The sequence below is a fragment of the Gymnogyps californianus genome, chromosome 1, assembly GCF_018139145.2.
Source record: "Gymnogyps californianus isolate 813 chromosome 1, ASM1813914v2, whole genome shotgun sequence".
NCBI classification, from domain to species: domain Eukaryota; kingdom Metazoa; phylum Chordata; class Aves; order Accipitriformes; family Cathartidae; genus Gymnogyps; species Gymnogyps californianus.
The window spans coordinates 96,283,821-96,303,085 of record NC_059471.1 but is presented as its reverse complement, the minus strand read 5'-3'; the positions used below and the strand labels follow the sequence as shown (position 1 = coordinate 96,303,085).

At 44.0% G+C, this 19,265-nt stretch overlaps 1 protein-coding gene across 8 annotated transcripts in view; it reads right to left on the bottom strand.

Moving 5' to 3' along the window:
* Nucleotides 1-17,967, bottom strand: part of KDM6A (lysine demethylase 6A) — a 164,041-nt gene extending 146,074 nt beyond the window's left edge. For 7 of the 8 annotated variants that reach the window (XM_050900675.1, XM_050900692.1, XM_050900685.1 and 4 more), the window contains exons 1-2: nt 17,798-17,958; nt 17,474-17,537 (exon numbers count right to left, since the gene is read on the bottom strand). In XM_050900675.1, coding sequence (XP_050756632.1) covers nt 17,474-17,537; nt 17,798-17,958 — 225 coding nt within the window. Of the gene's footprint in view, nt 1-17,473; nt 17,538-17,797 lie in introns of all 8 variants that reach the window. The other variant, XM_050900719.1, reaches the window with a different exon arrangement.
* Between the last annotated feature and the right edge of the window lie 1,298 nt (nt 17,968-19,265).

Genomic DNA, 19,265 nt, shown 5'->3' with positions numbered 1-19,265 from the left:
AGCTATTGAGGATCATTCTAAAATATATGAGTATATTAAAAAGTGCTATTACCACAATTAATTAGGTTCTTGTTGCATATTTATTCGTATATTAGTCAAAAAGCATAGTAGTACACTTAAGGAAAGGTGAAGAATTTAATTAGTAATACTGAAAATAAACATTGTTTGAAACTAATTTTTCTAAAATTAATGAGCACGTGCCCCCCCCCCATCCTTTCATATCACTATAAGCAAACTTATGACCGACACCTCACACATCACGACACTTACGTGACAGAGGGCTAGGTGCATGCAGAATTTAAGATAAGCAGAGCTAGAAATGCTGCTGCGGGGGTGGGGGGTAGGGGTGAACAACAGGGGGACACACATAAAAAATGAATCGGTTAACTTGTTGAAGAGGTTAGGAGGCCAACACTACACAAGCAATGGAGCTTTAAGCTTTAACTGTTTCTAACCAGCCAAAGAAAAGACAACTTACACAGATCTACAGCTTCATACAGACATGTAAGTGCAACTTCATGGGCACTTCTCTGCAGTAAATGCCACTTGGCAATGGAAACGTCACCTCTCATTTCAGCTCAATCCCCTGAGCAAGTGCTGTGCAATAGCGTCTCCCAAGAGGTATCCCTTCTCCAAAGCTAAGGGAATTTTCCTTTAAGTTCTACATGCAAAGCAAGAGGTCCGACCAAGATTTTGATATATGCGAAGGAAGAAAACCCAGCATTTCATTTTTAATGTGCATTTCAAGGAGTAACACAACTCACCTTTACACTAAGAGTCAAAATTATTCACAAGTAGCAATATAATTTAATTCCCTTATCTGACTGTGGAAGGAGAGGCAGTATCATGGTACGTGCCCTACTCATTTAGTGCCTGTTCTTTAGTTTCTAAACAAAATCAGAGTTTGTTCTACTTAAATGAATTACCAATTTAATGAGCAATATGAGGTTACACAAACGTTGCATCATCTTAAGAATGTATCTGTTAATAATGTTCTTCTACCTGCCATCTAAGTAACACTAGTCATTCCTCCTACATTGCAGATTTAATCCACAAAGTATATTTTCCAATGTTTTGTCCAAACCAAGTTAAAAAGCAAGGAAAAACATAGTAGCTTATAATTAAAATATAAGTTGATACAGCAGTTGCAACAAAGAACTTACATAACTTGTAATACAGCTTTTATTACGGACAAAAAGCAATGGCTCTGGAAAGAGCTTCTTTCCTTAAAAGCTATCACTTCAGAATATTTTTCACCTAGAGAATATTCTGTCCTAACCAGAGTCGAATCCTGTGCAATCATGGTACAGTACCACACTACAGTTTTTCTGGTCATTTGAGATAACATAGCAAGATCACATTGACCTGGGCTCTAAATTACATTATTTGCAACAAGATTTAAGGCTGATCAGAAATTTTCATTCTTTAGAAAGCATGGAAGATACTGAAAGCTGAAATTAATACAAGTAGTATCACAACAGCACATGAAGGCCCCAGCTACAGGCAGCATTGCTGTTTTACAAAAATCAGCTCTACCACATTCTGTCTGCTCATACACTAGGGTAAGAAAAAATCATACACCTTGGTTCAACCCTCCAACTAGGGTAACAGTATAGAGCTCTAATGGGTTTTGATTCTGACATTGCACATAACAGTGCAATGATGCTAACAAAATAACTTTTGTCAGCATACGCTGCGTAGGGATTGCCAAGGTAGAGAAAACGCCAACACAGCTATAGCAGCAGGGACTACTGTCCAACTGAGATCCAAGTGTGAACATAAACACAAAGAGGTTATCTGAATTTGACAGTACACTCATTCTTAAACCCAGGTACCAGTATATACAGGTACTGATAACTACTACTCTTCAGCAATTTTTTTTTTTTTTTTTTTTTTGCACTGGCAAACAAGGTGCTAAGTGAAACAGGTAATCTGCTTATGAGAACATATGAGTTAATTTCAGCAATGACACGACAAAACTCTGGAAAGGTTCTCAAATACTACAGAAAAATCATGAAAATTAAGTCATTGGAGCAGAAGTGTGTTCCTTCTCCTTTCCAGCTGTCTGAAGCCTGACAGACCTTAAGCTAGTTATTAATGAATTGCTTTGAATGTTTGTTCCATTTTTGAGTTCCGATTGTGGAAGTGAGAAAGCCCTGAGGAAAGAGTTGTGAAATGACCTGTAGTTGGAACTTGTTTTCCTGTTTCAGTTGGTAAATCTGCATATCTGCTTACCCACTCCTCTGGAGGCACAGTTTCCTGGTGTTAGAAAATTCCTACTTACCTGTGCTGAAGAATCTTTAAAATAAGTGAGTTCTAATGCATTGGAACCAGTGCTGCACTATTAAGGAAGCTTCACTCTAATCTCATTGCTTAATAAAAATCAAGAACAAATTAAAATAATCTCTGAATATCAACAAGCTTTTTCTAGAAGATCCCTGCTGCTTGTCTGGACATTCTAAAATACCTTTAATCACTAAATACAGACACTGAAGCAGAGCAGTCAGGCAAAACCCATAGAGAGCTTGGGAGGGGGCAGGTGGTCTTGCTAGGCCTTCTCAAGCAGCACAGAAGTCCTAAGCTGCTCCTCAGTTCCACAGGCACCACATGTTCCCTGAATCCTGAGAGCTTCTTGTGCAAAATGAGGGCTCCTACCCATTTTCACTTTCTCAGGAAGGTCACTTTCATCTAGAAATCATAATAAAAATCACCCCTTCCATCATTCTCTGCAACTGAGTAGCAAATACTGCTCTAAAGTGGAGGGCATAAACTATTCCATTCTTTCAAACTACCAAGGACTTAGCTTAATTAGCAATTAAAAGTAAGTAGTACAAAAGATTCCTTTCTCACTGGATATAACGGAGTCATCATTGTTCTCAGTTTTTTGGCCACAATGCAAGCAAGCTCGAAGTTTGCAACTGGCATCACAGGAAAACATCCTACCATTCAAAAGCAAAAAACAAGCTGCCACAGGGGAAGAAAATCAACTAATAAAGAAAAATACAACTTAAGATGACATTGTTACTGGCAGGGAATTTGATTGTTGATTGCTACTGGCAGGGAATAAATAGATTGCGATATTCCAATTCCAGCTTTTTCTTCATACAGTTTGGAACACACCTACATTCCCAGATTAACTGAAGACAATCTTCAAGATTAGGCATCACAGTCCTATGCAACAATCATATCCCTACCACACACAATTACCTAAGGAAACCTTACACAACCTTCCACAATTCTTCCGACTGTCCCACATATATCCGCCTCCCCTACAATAGATTTCCATACTACAATACAGCTTTTGCTGTGCTTTCCATTTTTTTTTTTTAACATAACAAATGTTTCCTTTCCAGGTTCCATTCAACCATTAATACCTTTTTCAAATTATTTATATAAACTTTTTAAAATGTCTTGTATTGAGACTACACATAGAAAAAATTCCCACTGAGACAGCAAAGATGGACAGTGTATAACTAATCCCAGAAAACTGTCAAAACTAATAAATTTTTTAACACATGAACTTGTAAGTTAACAGAGCCCTTTTAAGGTTGAAAATGAGACCTTATTCCGCTCATTAGTTAACATGGACTCTGATGGTCTCTGTAATCTCATCTTACTTAGGCAACAAAAATGAACTCTGCTATAAGCATAAACACCTCTAAATCCTCCCCACATATAACCAGAAGAGGCATTAAAGCCATTTCAACTATTAATTTCCTCCACATAGTAACTACAGTTAAGACAGCCCTCCACTACAAAAACTTAACTTGCTAATCAAATTACATGTGCTCCTATGCTAAAGGTATACTTGAGGATTTTCATAAAGATGCCAGAAGAGGCTGGCTCAGACATGCATCTCTCATACTGTCTAACGCTTAGAGTTTTGTTTTCATGCACAACATTTTTTTTAATTTATTTCCCCACCTCTTAAGCAAGGATTAGAGGAGTATGTACTGTTCTGATTAAAAATCAGCTGAAAAGTTTCTAACTAGGGATTCTCTTTCAGAAATTATAAAAAGTAAAAGCTATACTCACTCTTTCCTTTAAGAAAGGAACAAATAAACACTCATTTCTTCTTAAAAACAAGAAAAAAAAAATTTGGTTAAGAAGCAAAAAAGACTCTTAAGCCTAATTTGTTGATCTTTTTAACAGGTAACACTTGAAATCAGATAGCCCTTCAATGAATTTTGTAGTCTACCATCTTTGAAAACTTATAATGTTCAAGTGTGAATGAAATCACAAATTCAAAGGCTCTGCCCTTCCAACCACTAAAACCCAGGAGAGATTAAAAATACTCAGAAAACAATACATTTCTATGCACCACACCAAAGACTAAGAACGTATAGTTTTAAGAACCATGCTGTGTGTAATCTACCTTTAATTACTGTACTTGTAACATGCCCAGAAGCTCCATTAAAGTTTACCAACCAATGTACTCAATTTTTGTACTTCTTTATTCTTCGCAATATCATTCCATTTTTTCTTTCCTACCAGAGATTGCTTATGACATGCTTTATGATGTTATATACTGGATGTTCTCCATTTTTCTCATCCTTCCACTTTATCTTACACTCTTTCTACACTTTGTTGCATTAAACTATACCGTTACATTCTCTAGATCAGCATCATTCTCCCTTACACAGGCTTTCAATTCCATATTTCAAACTATTTCTTGCCCTTTTAACATATCCACCTATGTCTTCCATACTTGCTCAGCTTTCTTTATCCTTCAAATCTAAATGCAGCAAAACATGACACAAGAACAGACACAAGACAGTTCTTGGCCTTCATTTTCACCTTGAGGAAAGAGCAGAAGCAGTAGGTTTCTTTATTTTTCCCCTCCTTGGGGGGTAAGGAGGAAAAAGGGAAGCAGCAGTAGAAGATAGACATAGACAATGCAGCCAATGCTTCTGTTAAAGAAGCAGCTTCCTCTACCATGCCTTACTTTTATTTCAAAAATGGGAGAGAGCAGAGGCACTGTTATATTCAGAACTTACAGCATATAACTCTTACTAAGCTTTTTCACATCCTCCACAAACCCTCCTCAATTTTGCTATCTCTATTTTGTTCCTGGTTACCTTGTTTTTAAAACCTTTTGAGGAAGGGACCAGCACCATCAAGAGCTTAAATGCTACTTTAAGTTAGCAGTAACAGTTAGACGGTATCCAGGAACAAGACTCAGGTAGCTGCTGGAAAGAATAAATATACTATGATTTCCACTGCCACCCCCGTGCCCCCCTACCCCCCCAATCTTGTCTGCATCACTATGTCACCCATTTAATTCCTTCGTTTCCCACTCTTCCTCACATCTAATCTCATAAGTATCCTTCTTCAACCTTTCCTCCACTTCCTTTAACTGAAAATCTCTTCCTTTTATTCTAACACTATATTCTAAAAAACCTTCCCAGAACACTGTTTCATTTCTCCTCTTCCCCTAAATCAAATGGATGCCTGATTTGCAGTAGGCATAGGTTCAAACATAATTCATGAAGTACTCAACCTAGATCCCTCAGCATCTTTCCTTCTTTCAGAGCCATGTCTGCAATGACATAAAACAGCTTCATAAAAAAAGACTTTGTTTTCTTCTACAGTCCTTGTTACATATGTTCTGGCATTCTCTGCTGCTGCACCTATGTTCAGATCTGAACCTGTCCTAAGTTTCCTAGTGGCAGACTAACTTCACAAAATACTAGGTCTTCCTTCAGAGAGTAATGAAGCTGGGCCACTGCGCTTATTCCATCCCTCCTCTCCAAAAAGAAATATAATCCTGGCAACCTGTACTTCCAAAATATATATAATGCCATCCCCCATAAGAAAATAAGGGAGCAAATCTTTCTGCTTCAGCAATAGTTTTATAAATACTCCTTACAGAAACAGTGTCACAGTAAGCAGGACCCACCCCAGCCTCCCAAATCTCTCTCTCTCTCTCTTAAAGCATCTGTATAGCCTTTTTTGAGCCTGCACAATGAACTGTATTCATAGAATACCAGGTCGGAAGGCACCTCAAGGATCACCTGGTCCAACCTTTCTTGGCAAAAGCAGTCTACACAAGATGGTCCAGCACCCTGTCCAGCCAAATCTTAAAAGTGTCCAATGTTGGGGAATCCACCGCTTCCCTAGGGAGATTATTCCAATGGCTGATTGTTCTCATTGTGAAAAATTTTCCTCGTGTCCAATCGCAATCTCCCCAGGAGTAACTTGGACCCATTAACCCCATCTTTTCCATGTGACTCTTTGTAAACAGGGAGTCTCCATCTTCTTTGTAGCCACCCTTTAAATACTCGAACATGGTGATAAGGTCTCCCCTAAGCCTTCTTTTCTCAAGGCTGAACAAACCCAGTTCTCTCAGCCTTTCCTCATATGGAGGGCTTTGATGATCTTTGTGGCCCTTCTTTGGACCCTCTCCAGCCTGTCCACATCTTTTTTGTATAGCAGGGACCAAAACAGAATACAGTATTCCAGGTGTGGCCTGACAAGCGCTGAGTAGAGCGTGATAATGACGACTTTAGCTCTGCTGGTGATGCCCTTGTTGATGCAAGTCAGCACCCTGTTGGCTTTCTTTGCCGCAGCAGCGCACTGTTCACTCATACTGAACTTGTCAACCAGGACCCCCAGGTCCCTTTCCACAGAGCTGCTCCCCAGCCAGGCAGATCCCAGCCTGTGCTGCACTCCTGGATTATGTTTTGCCAGATGCAAGACCTTACATTTGTCCTTGTTGAACTTCATAAGGTTCTTGTCAGCCCACTCTTCCAGCCTATCCAGGTCTTCCTGCAGGGTGGCTCTCCCTTCCAAAGTGTCCACCTCCCCACTCAGTTTGGTATCATCAGCAAACTTCATCAGGGTACACTTGGTCCCATTGCCGTGGTTTAACCCCAGCCAGCAACTAAGCACCATGCAGCCGCTCGCTCGCTCGCTCACTCCTCCCCGCCCCCTGCCCCCCTCCCCCCGGTGGGATGGGGAGGAAAATCAAAAACAAGTAAAACTCATGGGTTAAGAACAGTTTAATAATCGAAATAAAAAAATATAATAAGAATAGTAATGAAAAGGAAGATAACGAAAAGAGAGAGAGAGAAAACCCAAGAAAGACTAGTGATGCACAATGCAATTGCTCACCACCCGCTGACCGATGCTCAGCCAGTCCCTGAGCAGTGACTGGCCCCTCCCAGCCAACTCCCCCCAGTTTATATACTGGGCATGATGTCATATGGTATGGAATATCCCTTTGGCCAGTTTGGGTCAGCTGGCCTGGCTGTGTCCCCTCCCAGCTTCTTGTGCCCCTCCAGCCTTCCTGCTGGCTGGGCATGAGAAGCTGAAAAATCCTTGACTTAGTGTAAACACTACTTGGGAACAACTGAAAACATCAGTGTGTTATTAACATCATTCTCATAGTAAATCCAAAACACAGCACTGTACCAGCTACTAGGAAGAAAATTAACTCTATCCCAGCAGAAACCAGGACATCTCATCATCCAGATCACTTATGAAGATATTAAACAGCAGTGGGCCCAATATCAATCCCTGGGGGACCCTACTCGTGACAGGTTGCCAGTTTGAAAAGGAGCTATTTACCACCACCCTCTGGGTGTGGCCTGTCAGCCCATTCCCCACCCACCACACAGACCACTTGTCCAGACCGTAACGCATCAGTTTCTCTAGGAGAAGGCTGTGGGAAACCGTATTGAAAGCCTTGGAGAAATCCAGGTAGACAACGTCCACTGCTCACCCCACATCAACCCAGCAGGTTACTTCGTCGTAGAAGGTGATCAAGTTTGTCAAGCACTATTTGTCCTTGGTGAATCCATGCTGGCTTTTCCCAATCATGCGCTTCATTTGACTTGTGACAGCCCCCAGGAGGATTCGTTCCATAACTTTCCCAGGGACTGAAGTAAGACTGATGGGCCTATAATTTCCTGGATCCTCCTTTAAGCCCTTCTTGTAGATGGGGGTGACATTGGCCTTCTTCCAGTCTTCTGGGACGTTCCCTGATCTCCACGACTTCTCAAAGATTATGGAGAGCAGCCTCGCAATGACATCAGCCAGCTGTCTTAAAACCCTCGGTTGGATATTGTCAGGGCCCATCGATTTGTAGGGGTCAAGCTCCTGTAATAGTTCACATACCAACTCTTCCTTCACTGACGGTGGGTCTGTGTTTGCATCAACCTGGATTTTTGCTCCCAAGGCCTGGGGCCCAACAGTGCTGGTAAAGACAGAGGTGAAGGAAGCGTTGAGAACCTCTGCCTTTTCAGCATTGTTGGTGACTAATTCACCTCTCCTGTTTAACAGCGGGCCATTATTTTCCTTCGGTTTCTGCTTGTTGTTTATGTACCTGAAGAACCCTTTCTTGCAGTTTTTGACATCTCTGGCCAATTTCAATTCGAGCTGAACTTTTGCTTTTCTAACTGCATCTCTGCACGCCCTGGCAATGCCCCTGTAGTTCTCAACGGGTATTCGTCTGCTTTTCCATCTCTGGTACACCTCCCTTTTGGTTTTGAGCAGACTCAGAAGCTTGCAGTTAAGCCAAGGGGGTCTCTTGCTCCACCTACTTCCCTTACCTTTAAAGGGGATGAACTGTTTTTGTGCTTCCAGGAGAGCATTCTTGAAAAACTCCCAGCACTCACTAGCTCCTTTATCCTCCATGGAAGCTTCCCACGGAATCCCTCCCAACTGAGCTCTGAGCAAGCTGAAGTTTGCTCTTCTAAAATCTAAAACCTTTGTCTTAGTACTAACCTTCAGTATTGGTTATTTAAAACTAATGAGTTTTCCACTTTTACTAGATTAGTTTTTATCTGAATCAGTTCTCCAGCCTGATTCATCACACAGGCCCAAAAATGGTTTTGCTAGCACATATGAGAAGCAACAGAGAGAGTACTTAAAATTGTTACCTAGAGGAAAAATACATAAAACTAAAGCCTTAACTTCGACTCATTAGTCTACTCTAGATTGTTGTGCAAGTAAGTTTTCAAATCATAAGATAATGAAAACAGTGCTTAAATAAAAAGTTAAAATGGCAACTGCAATGGAAGTAACGTAATACTACCAAAAAAAAGAGACCTATTGGCTCTATTTTAGAAGTCGTTGAACTGGATCTTTTGACTAATGCTGAAAATGATACCCTGAAATTGTTCAGAATTTTTAAATTCTCAAAATGCAACCAGAAATTTAATGAAAAGCACATTCACAATTCAATCTGCTTTAGACTTTAATAACCAATCTATATTGAGAAGTGAATCATAATCCTCAAAACGCCACTGTGAGAAAAGGAAATGACTTAGAGCCATTTTAACAAACAACAATTAATTTAACAACTTACCACAAAGGAAGTTCATATGTAGACATACAGTGTTCTGGTTGTAATTCATAACACACTTTTAGTCACTCCCTTTACAAAACTATAAATGAGCTCTTAATTCTACATCTTAATTAAACAAGCTTCTTCCATGAACGCTACGTAGCAAATACAAGAACCATAAAGGAAGCTATTTTGTCAAAACAGCTCTGATGGTAATCCATGCATCCTCTCATACTCTAAAGTAAAAGTATCTGAGAAAGAATATTCAACTCCCAAACACACTTAAGGGGCTTTTTGTTCATTAACACAGTATTTTATTTACAGAAAGAATACTTTCCTATCATTCTTTAGATACGAAGAATGCTATTCAGTATCAAGAGTAATACCTGATCCACTGCAAAATGTTGACAAACAGAGGCTCATTTTAAAAATGTACCATTCAACAAACTTTATTAGGTTCACAAGCAAACTATCAAATGGCCCATACTACTTTTGACAGTATCAGTAGAACTAGTCTTGAAAACAAGCTTTCAACAGACTAGTCTTGAAACAGGTCAATCTTGAAAACAGCCTTTCCACAAGAGGAATTACAACTACTACAGCTATTTCTTTAACGTGCCTATCTGTAAATCAGAAACCTGTAATAAAATATTTAATTATTTTCTCTTGCTTTACAGAACTTCCCTGGTTGAACAAACTCAGATTAGACTATATCAAACGCAGTTCCTCTCTTTCCTCATAACAAAAATGTTCCGTAAGGTACCAAGATTATCCTCTCAGGTACACCTATTCAAATCCTGGCAGCCTTCTGCAGGACTCCATACAGGACCACTTAGTTCGATTTTGTCTCGTTTTAACTACAAAGAAGTATTCTGCTAGTGAACAAGATTAACGTTGTTAACATTTGTAACAAAGACAGTCAACTGGTCTCTATAATGACACCTGAAGTTCAATGAGCATTACTTCAATTTTTAATTGTGAAGATACATTATTAAAACATTACACTTCGAACACCATAGCTGCAGAACCTCACCAAGAAGGGAGGTAAAACAAAAAGTAACTTACATGAGTTGTACGTGTAAAATACAAGACAGATGTGAAACTAAAGGACTGGAAGTTGTATACATACACTTAAATGCACTCAGAGTGAGCATGATAATGGCTCAGCTTCTGGAATTATCTGAACCAATACTAAAACCTGCCACCTAGCTCAAATATGTATTCACCTCAGACTCACAGCCCATCTGCTCAATTCATTTCTGCAGAAGCTGATCTAAGCCCTTTACAGCAGTAACTAGTTTTTACACAACTATTTTAGTATTCTCAAACTACAAATACACACACTTCCTTCCCTTTCAGTCTGTTGAAAATACTGCAAAATCCCTCCCATTACCAAAAATCGTATCAGTTGAGGACCAAGAACAATAATATTCGTTCGCTAACCAGAGATCAACCTGAAGTTTAACTCATGAATCTGTATGGCTGGAAACCAAAGCTTAATTTCTCCACAGAACATAAGTTTGCCTAATTCTCAGTGGGATAATAAAGACCAACAGTGGACTATGGCATATAATTCTGGTACTGGAAAGTCTTGTGACAAATGTTAATCAGTATAAAATCACTTTATAGCTGTAAACATTTTCCATGACTCTCCTTAATTTTGTATCATCTTACTAACATAATGAAAACAAATGGTTCTACACACACAGTTATCCAAGCATGAAACATCTACTCTTTTCTAAAATGGTGTAACAAACACATGGTATAGCTTTTAGATGATGCTTTCAACACTTACTTCAGATGGTATCACCATTTGCAGATAGTCTCACCTCTATAATTATCAAGTCCACTCAACCTACTACAGTGAACAAACAGATATAAAGGCTGGCAAGAGGCAGAGCGCCATGCTTTTCACAAGCAGAAAGCACACCTGAATACTATGTATAGACAAAAGCTTTAGGTTGTCTATTTCTTCTTCACATATGGTACCTGAGATTACCTGTATAGAAATTTGAAAGCTAGAGTCCACGAGTATCATGATGCACAAATGGATCAATGGAAGGATTTCAGTGGTTAAATTATTGGAATGGAATTGAAGGAAAACAATTGTGTCCCATCCTTCCCACAGGTTTGCTTCACACTTTCAAAATTTAAATAATTTATCAGAACCTCTATTCCTCAGCTGCTAAAACACAATAATATTTCTCTCTCTTCTTCATCCTGAATTGCTGCCCACCTTGTCTGTTTGATTATTAAGTCAGTAGGGCATGAATTATCTTAAGTCTGTGCATATGTGTCACTTAAAGAAATGGACGACTCAGCCTCCAGACTCAGTAGACCAGTACTTAGAAGCTACAATATGTAACATTTATTCCATAAGAAACATGAGAAGCTACTATAACAAAGGAAAATCTTATCTTGTATTCCCTATTAATAGCCTCCTGATAGCGAACATAAAGCTTACTGAAATGCAAATACCAATATGCTAGCTGTCCTGCAATCCTAACTACACTACTACAAAAGCACGTTGTTTGCAGAGATGAGGTCCATCCTTGCCTTTTCATTAACATATTAAAATGCAACTGTAACATTTGTAACTTCATCAATTTCCTTGCCTTTGGGAAGTAGTAACAACACTGCACTTTAAACTTCGGAAACATCCAAAACATTCAAAAACGTATGTTTTGAGCAATAAAAAACACTATTTTAAAGAAATACGCCTCGAACACTAGTTTTGAAAGTATCAAAACATGCCACATATCTCATACTTAAACAAAAAGTACTGTGTAATCTCCATATAAAAAAGTTGTTTTTAATACCAGATGAAGTACAAATATTGCAAACCTATAACTAAGTCTTTAAGTACCAGGATACATAAATATCACACAGACTGTAATTGTAATTTCAAAGTATAAACATGGTACAGCCATGAACTATAGAATATGTCATTCATTATACCTTAATTGGATCCTAAAAAACCCTACCCTATTAACACAAAGCCCAAGTTGCATACAGAAAAGTACTGATCTTCAAAAATCTATACCTCTGTCCCAATTATCCAATAAACACACTTAACATTTGTACTTCAAATCCTTCCACTTCCAGACACCTTCATGAAAGGCTAGAAAACCAGTTCCACCCATAACACAACTTACAAAATTTTAACCAACTTCAACTTGTTCCACATTAACAGACAGTATGCTAGATAATAAATAATAAGAAATGCAGAATGTAGTTTTAAAAAACATAAAAGAACAGCTCAGATATAAATTTACAGAAATTGGAGAGGCTGCCCACTCCTTGGAATGCTTTACAAATGTCTCATGGTACCAATTCCCGGTTTCTCAATTCCCAGCACTGCCATTATATAAGGCAAACACTATAATTCTTTTTAAAGCAGTATTTCTTTGTTTTGATGAAAGTAAATTAAGCCAAAACATTTCCAAAGTTATTAAAAAAAACCCAACTTTACTACACCTAGACTAATCTGCCGAAATGTTTTCCTGCATAATTATTTTTCAAGCAGTCTGTTATAATTAAAACTGAGGATATTTAATTATAGATTAGTAGAAAATTAACATTAATGTCAACACTAAAGGGACAAAGTCAATATATACTAATTCACACTGTCCGGAACTATTTTTAAACAAGCCAACACCTACAATTATAAGAAAGATGAAAGAATATTGTCACTGTGCACTTATTTTGTATGCTTAATAAAAGCACAGATAATCACTTTGTTAATTTTGTCAACACATGTGGCCTTTACACAAAGGAAATTCCATTTTTAAAATCAGCTGGAAAACAAAAGGGCTGCAAAACCACAAGAGGTAACACAGAGACCAAAACCTGGCATATTGCATGGAACTACTTCATCTTGCTTTAAATCGACTTCAACATCAATACTTCTAAACGGAAACATGCTTCAAATTTTGTCTACAGGATATGACAAAATGATTAAACTCAATGAATAGGAATTAACAAGCATCTTATGCCCAATACATTAGACTAGCTACATCAACCTAAATCTGTATAGAAGCCAAATAATTATAGCTTATGAAACGAAGGTTTGTCACTGAAAGAAAGTCAACTTTGGCTAAACACTGGAAGTACCATTAAAAAAAAAAAAAAAAAGAAGGAAGGAAGGAAGGAAGAGAAAGGAAATGCTTTGCAATTCACTTCCAATACAATAGATGTCCTCCCCCTCCCACCCCCAAGTAATCTTTAAGCTTCACCTCCAGCGAGAACGTCTTCCTGGGAGAACGAGACATCAAGATAACAGCAGGGATTTTGTTTTGGGGTTTTTTCCGCTCCTTCACCTTAATGTTCTTGTCAACTACAGAAGCATAACAGTGAGCACTTTCTCCTATACAAGACTGGCTACATTGGATTTTCAGCATTTCAACCAGTTTGAAAGGTGACCTCTCTTTCAATTTTCCTCTCCTCTCCTCCAAAACCACACTAGCTGCAAACTATGATTTTCAAGCTCCTTTTCTGCAAAATAAATACAAAAGTTTTGGCAACAAAAAATTCTATTCCTCTGTCACACATACTAACAGCATGTACACCATTACAGGAAAGTTTGATTTCTTCTGGCTTATCACATATCCAATACATGGAGCAACAATACAATATTCCTGACCTTTAGTCTGTATCTTCAATAATTCATAAAATTGTATGGATCCGATGTCTTATCTGCTCTTTTGATTTGCTACACCCAGCAACACGACTCAGTTTAGTTCACAATACTACAGCCATACATTCTACAAAGCAAAACTACCAAAAAAGGGGGACTGCAGTCCAGACCTGGAACATAAATAAAACCCACAGCTATGTTAAAGCTCCAGACATGAAGCCTCCTCCATCCCTGAAAGAGACCCCAGATTTCTTGTTATTAAACTCTGTCAGGGTGTGGCTTCATTAAACCAGAGTTCACACCGCAAAGGCTTCATGAAATCTCCTGGTCGGCCTGCAAGCGGCTCAAGCCAACGCACTGCCTCCTGCCGAGTGAACCCCAGTAAAAACGAGAGTAGCACCTCCTCGTATCGAGGCCCCGAATTTAAGCCCACAACAGAATGATGATGCTGCCGCACAAGTACCTGTCCGGGTAACAGAGCCGTTCCCTCAACACTTGCAACCCAGGAGCTCACCTCCCCCCACCCCCGACAGTCTCCTCAGACGTGTACACTGCTCCTACCACAGGTAACCAGGGAACCCTGTCAGGCGCTCACTGAAGAGACGCCACTAAAGCCTGCCTTTTTAAAAGGTTCAATAGCAGGTGTACTATTCTCGCATCGAGGGGAGTACCGATAAATTTTTGCCTTTGTGAAGGATTCCTCTGGAAACATGATACAATGGTTTTCCTTACCTGCTATATTTGCACATAAATCTCGCATTACTTTATAACACACTGGCTTGTAGATTCTTAAATCAGTCAGTTAGGATTTCATAATTATGGAGTCTAGGGTCTTTGTTAGCTGTTGTTGCTCCACGCACAAAAGGAAAGATTTTGTTACTATCGCTCTAAAACCTATTAATTAAATGAACATACATATATATGGCCACATTTTCTACAATAAAAATAACTGTTACATGGAATTAAAGTGATTTGCTAGATTAGTTACTCTAAACCTTCCCGTACAGCGTAGACTGTATGAAGCTTCACACACACAGCAAAGGAATTGTTTAAGTAACAAACATCTTAAAAATAACAGTTTCTTACTTATCGGTACCAGTAATTGAAACACGTGCACATTCCCTGAAAATAAAAAGCACAAACAAAACCAAACCTGGTTCAAGCCAAGAAATTCCTCTCAAACATCTTTGCACTGAACAGTAACATTTTAATCTTTCTACTTCCTTAACTATCTATTTTTCTCAGAGACAAGTTTTATGAAGAACATGCTTCATGAGTTAGTGTGCAATCCATACATGTCCAAAACACTGTCAGAAAACTGAGGTGAAATAGTAAAATGTTTGGTTGTTGGGGTTTTTTTTAGTATTCGCTGCATGGGGTCATACATTGATACAGTATGAGAACATACAATGCTATCTCTAGAAATATACTTCAAAACTACCAAAATGCCCCACAACTTCAATCCTCTCAAACAGACTGACTGTATATACTAAAACTTTAATCGACTGGCATAAAAAAGAAAATGCATTATATGCAAGAAAGGACTCAAAACACAACTAATATGCTGAATTGCTGCCTGCATTACTTAATTTTACAGTACGCAAAATAGAACTTAAGCTAGTGATGTTATGTGACAAGATTATCTAATTACATATGATGCTTTTATTTCCTATCTGGCATCCTTAAGCTCTATCCCATATATGATTCTCTCTAATGTTTCTGATAGCCTCAACAGCATTCACAGAGCAGACATTAATTCTGGTCCACTAACAGTTAACGTACATTATTTAACTGGTCTGACGTGTCACTCCCCTACCTTTTTGATTTATTGGAAGAAGTACTTTTATAAATAACTCTGAAAATCAAAAGGAAACCACAAGGTTTTTTTAAATATAAGCACAAAGAAAAGTGTACTTGCTTTTACTTCCATCTCTCCCCCCTCCCCCCACGTCCTGACATTGAGCTTTTCCAATCATGCCAGAAATAAACATCCGAACACAAGTAAGGGCCTAGGCTACTGAATTCAACATGCTTTAGAGTTGGGTCTTCAGATCAACCAAGACCAGCAACAGAAAAAAAAAAATCACATGAAAATATCAGCATATAGCACGGGCACAACAATAGGATGAACAAAGTGTCAAATGCAACGCTGCTGACAGGAACAAGTCAGAAAGCAGAAACCAGAAGAACACAGTCCCCTGCTTCAACCGTGTGGTATTTTAAAAACAGTTCGACTCATTCTGTTACCCAAAGGTTTTCTTCGCGTTTAGTCTTTAAATACAACAAGCAGACACTCAGCCTGCGCAGCCTTTGTCAATAGCTTACGGATGGGCAGCAGAATGTGCTACAGGTTGATAAGAAGGACACCGGTGCTGCAAACGCCCTGCCTGCAGCAGGAAAGCACCCAGAAAGAACTTGCAATGCGCAGGAGAGTTTCCCTCAACGTTCACCGGGGGCTGCACTCTCCAGGCGACGTGCATATTCGTTCCCGGTATTTGTTTCGTGTTTACCTCCCCCCCTTTCTCTTTCTCCTCCCTGTCCGGCCATCTTGGGCCGACAGGAGCAGCCATTACTTAACTAAATGACAGGGCCAACAACTTTTCACAGAAACAAACATCCCTCTCAAAAGGCCGGGCAGGCTCCAGCAACCTGCGGGCTGTCCCGCTCTCTGTCAGCCGCCCGGCGGCGGGGACGGCGGGGAGCCCGGCGGGCGGGACACGGCGCTCGGCGAGGACCTGGCACGCTGGAGGCAGCCGGGCCCGGAGAGTAAACAAGTCACTCGGCGACAGGGTCCGGGAGCCGCTCAGCGCCGCGCCCGCCCCACCGCGGCCCGGCCCGGCCCGGCCCGGGCCCCCCGCTCCCTCCGGCTCCGGGTCAGCTTTCCCCCCGCCGCGCCGCGAGGCGCAACGGCCGCCGGGCAGGGCGCGCGCAGCCGCCAGCCCCCACCGCGCGGGGCGAAAATCACGAGGGAGGGTCCGGGGAGAGGCCAACGTCAGCAGCGCCTCGCGCGCGCCCTCCCTCCCCCCCCCCGCCACCACCTCCTCCTCCTCCCCCTCCCTGCCGCCCCCGCGCCCCCTCCCCCGCCCCGCCGCGCCGCTTGGCGTTTGCTCCCGGCCCCGGGCTCCGGCCCCGGCGCGCAGGCACCTTCCCGTCCCGGGGCTGGACGGACACACGGAAAGTGTCCGGAGCGGAGCCCGCAAGGCCGCACTCCCTTCGTCCCACACCCGGCCCCGCTCGGCTCCCTCCCCCGCCTGGGGCCGCTCTGACTACGCGGGGGGGGGAGGTGGGGGGGAAGGGGCAAAGGCGGCAGCGACGCGTGGGGAGACAGCGGCGGGGGGCGAGGCGGAGCGCCCTGCCGCCTGCGGGGACGTGCGCCCGCGGATGTGGCGGTGCCCCCCCCCCCCCCCGCACCCAGATGCACACTGGCACGCACACACTCACCGTGTGGACCCGGGGGACCGGAGGGAGGGGGCGGCTGGGCCGGGCCGGCTCCCTCCCCTCCCCCTCTTCCCCCCCCAGCCCCGCTCCACATCCACCCTCGCGCTTACCTTTAACAGCAAGGCCTTCGTTCTGGCGCCATCTTCATGAAGCCTCAGAAATCCGAAGAGTCGGCTGCAGAAGGGGAGCGGGCGGGAGGGAGGGGAGAGAGGCACAAGCGTTAGCGAGAGTCAGCCCCCCGCACGGGCGGGCAGGCAGGCAGGCTCGCTCCCGGCGGGCAAGGGCAGAGCGCGGCGGCGGGGGCCGGGAGCCCGCACACGGGCACACACGCACTCCCGAGCGGGGAGCCGCGGGCAGGGGAGGGGGGGGACACGGAGGGAGCGCGGGCCGAGCCGGGACACGGAGGCGGCCGGGGCGGAGTGGGGAGCGGGTACCTGTCGAGGCCGGATAGGGCTTCTCTCTCCTCGGCTGTCAAGCTGGCGAAGTCCTCCTCGCTCTGGCCGCTCGCTTTCCCCGCCGCCATTTTCTTTTCCTCATCACCGAAAGGAGCAGCAGAGGCGGCGGCAGCGGCGAGCGACACTCCGCACGATTTCATGGAAACGCAGCGTAATTAACTCACGATCGCAACCCCCCCCCCTGCGCGCCCCCAACACCCCCCAGCGCCGGGCGGGGCGGGGTGCCCGACACACACACACACCACAACTTTTATTACAACAACAACAGCCGGCAGGGAGGGGGAGGGAGGGAGGGAGGGAGGGAGGGGAGAGGGAGGGAGGCGGGGGGAAGCCCCGCTGCTCGGAGGAGGAGGGAGGGGGGAGGGAGGGAGCCCCAGCGCTGGAGACTCGGGGGAGGGGGGGGGGGAGGAGGAGGAGGAGGAGGCGGCGGCTGCTGCGGCGGATGGCGGCGGAGCGGTGTTTACATCGCCGCGGCGCCGCTCGCCCCGGCGGCGAGGGGTGCGGGGAGCCGGGGTGACAGGGGCCCCGCCCGCCCTGCCGCGCGGGGTGTGTTTGCCGCCTGTACAAACTTCCCCAGCAGCTGCCCAAAGTTGTTGTAATTGTGTCACACAGCGAACCCCACGCCGCCACCGTGACCCCCCCTCCCCGCCCGCCCGCCCGGGCCCACGCAGCCAATCGCCGCCTCCGCGGCGCCGCACGTGACCTTTGTTGACTTACGTCAGTCATAGCGCTCTTCCACCGCTGCGCTTCGGCTTGGTTGGCCTTCGGCGCCCGCCTCCCTCGCCGGCCTCAGCCCATTGGTCGGCGTCTGAGGGAGGGGACGGGGTTTCAGGGATTCGCCGCTTATGAGAGGCCGGGGGGGCCGTCAGTCAGAGGAGCTTTTCGATTACCCAGCGCCAGCAGGTTTGGCGTGCGCCTTTAAAAACCGGAGGACGAGCTGGGCGGGGGAGGGGGCAGTTTTCGGGAGTGGCGGGCGTTGGGGGTGGGGAGAGGCAGGCGGGCGGCCGGGCGGGCTGCGCCGCGCCGCGCTCACGGGCGGAGTTGCGTAACGGGGCTCCGGGCTGGGGGAGTGGACGTCGCTGAGGAAGCGGGCCTCGCTAACGCCTCGCGGGTGGGGGCCGTGCCGCGCTCGCCTGCCCTGGCTGGGGCGCGGGGCGTGGCGGTCTTGGCACAACCGGGAAATAATGGCTTCCCTGCTCGGGGAGCAGGGACGGTGCTGGCTCGGGCTGCGTGCGCTCGGGCCGCGGGAGGGAGGAGGAGGGGAAGCCGCCGCCCGAAGGGGTGGCGGGGTGGCGGGTAACGCCCGTGCAGAAGCGGGACGGCGGCCGAAGCCAGGGCAGCCCCCGTGGTACGGCAGTTGGCCTCACTCGCCCTGCGAAGCGGAGGCACCAGTGTCCGGTCTGCGGCTTTCGCCGCCCGCTCGCAGCGGGGCAGGGACTTTTCCTGC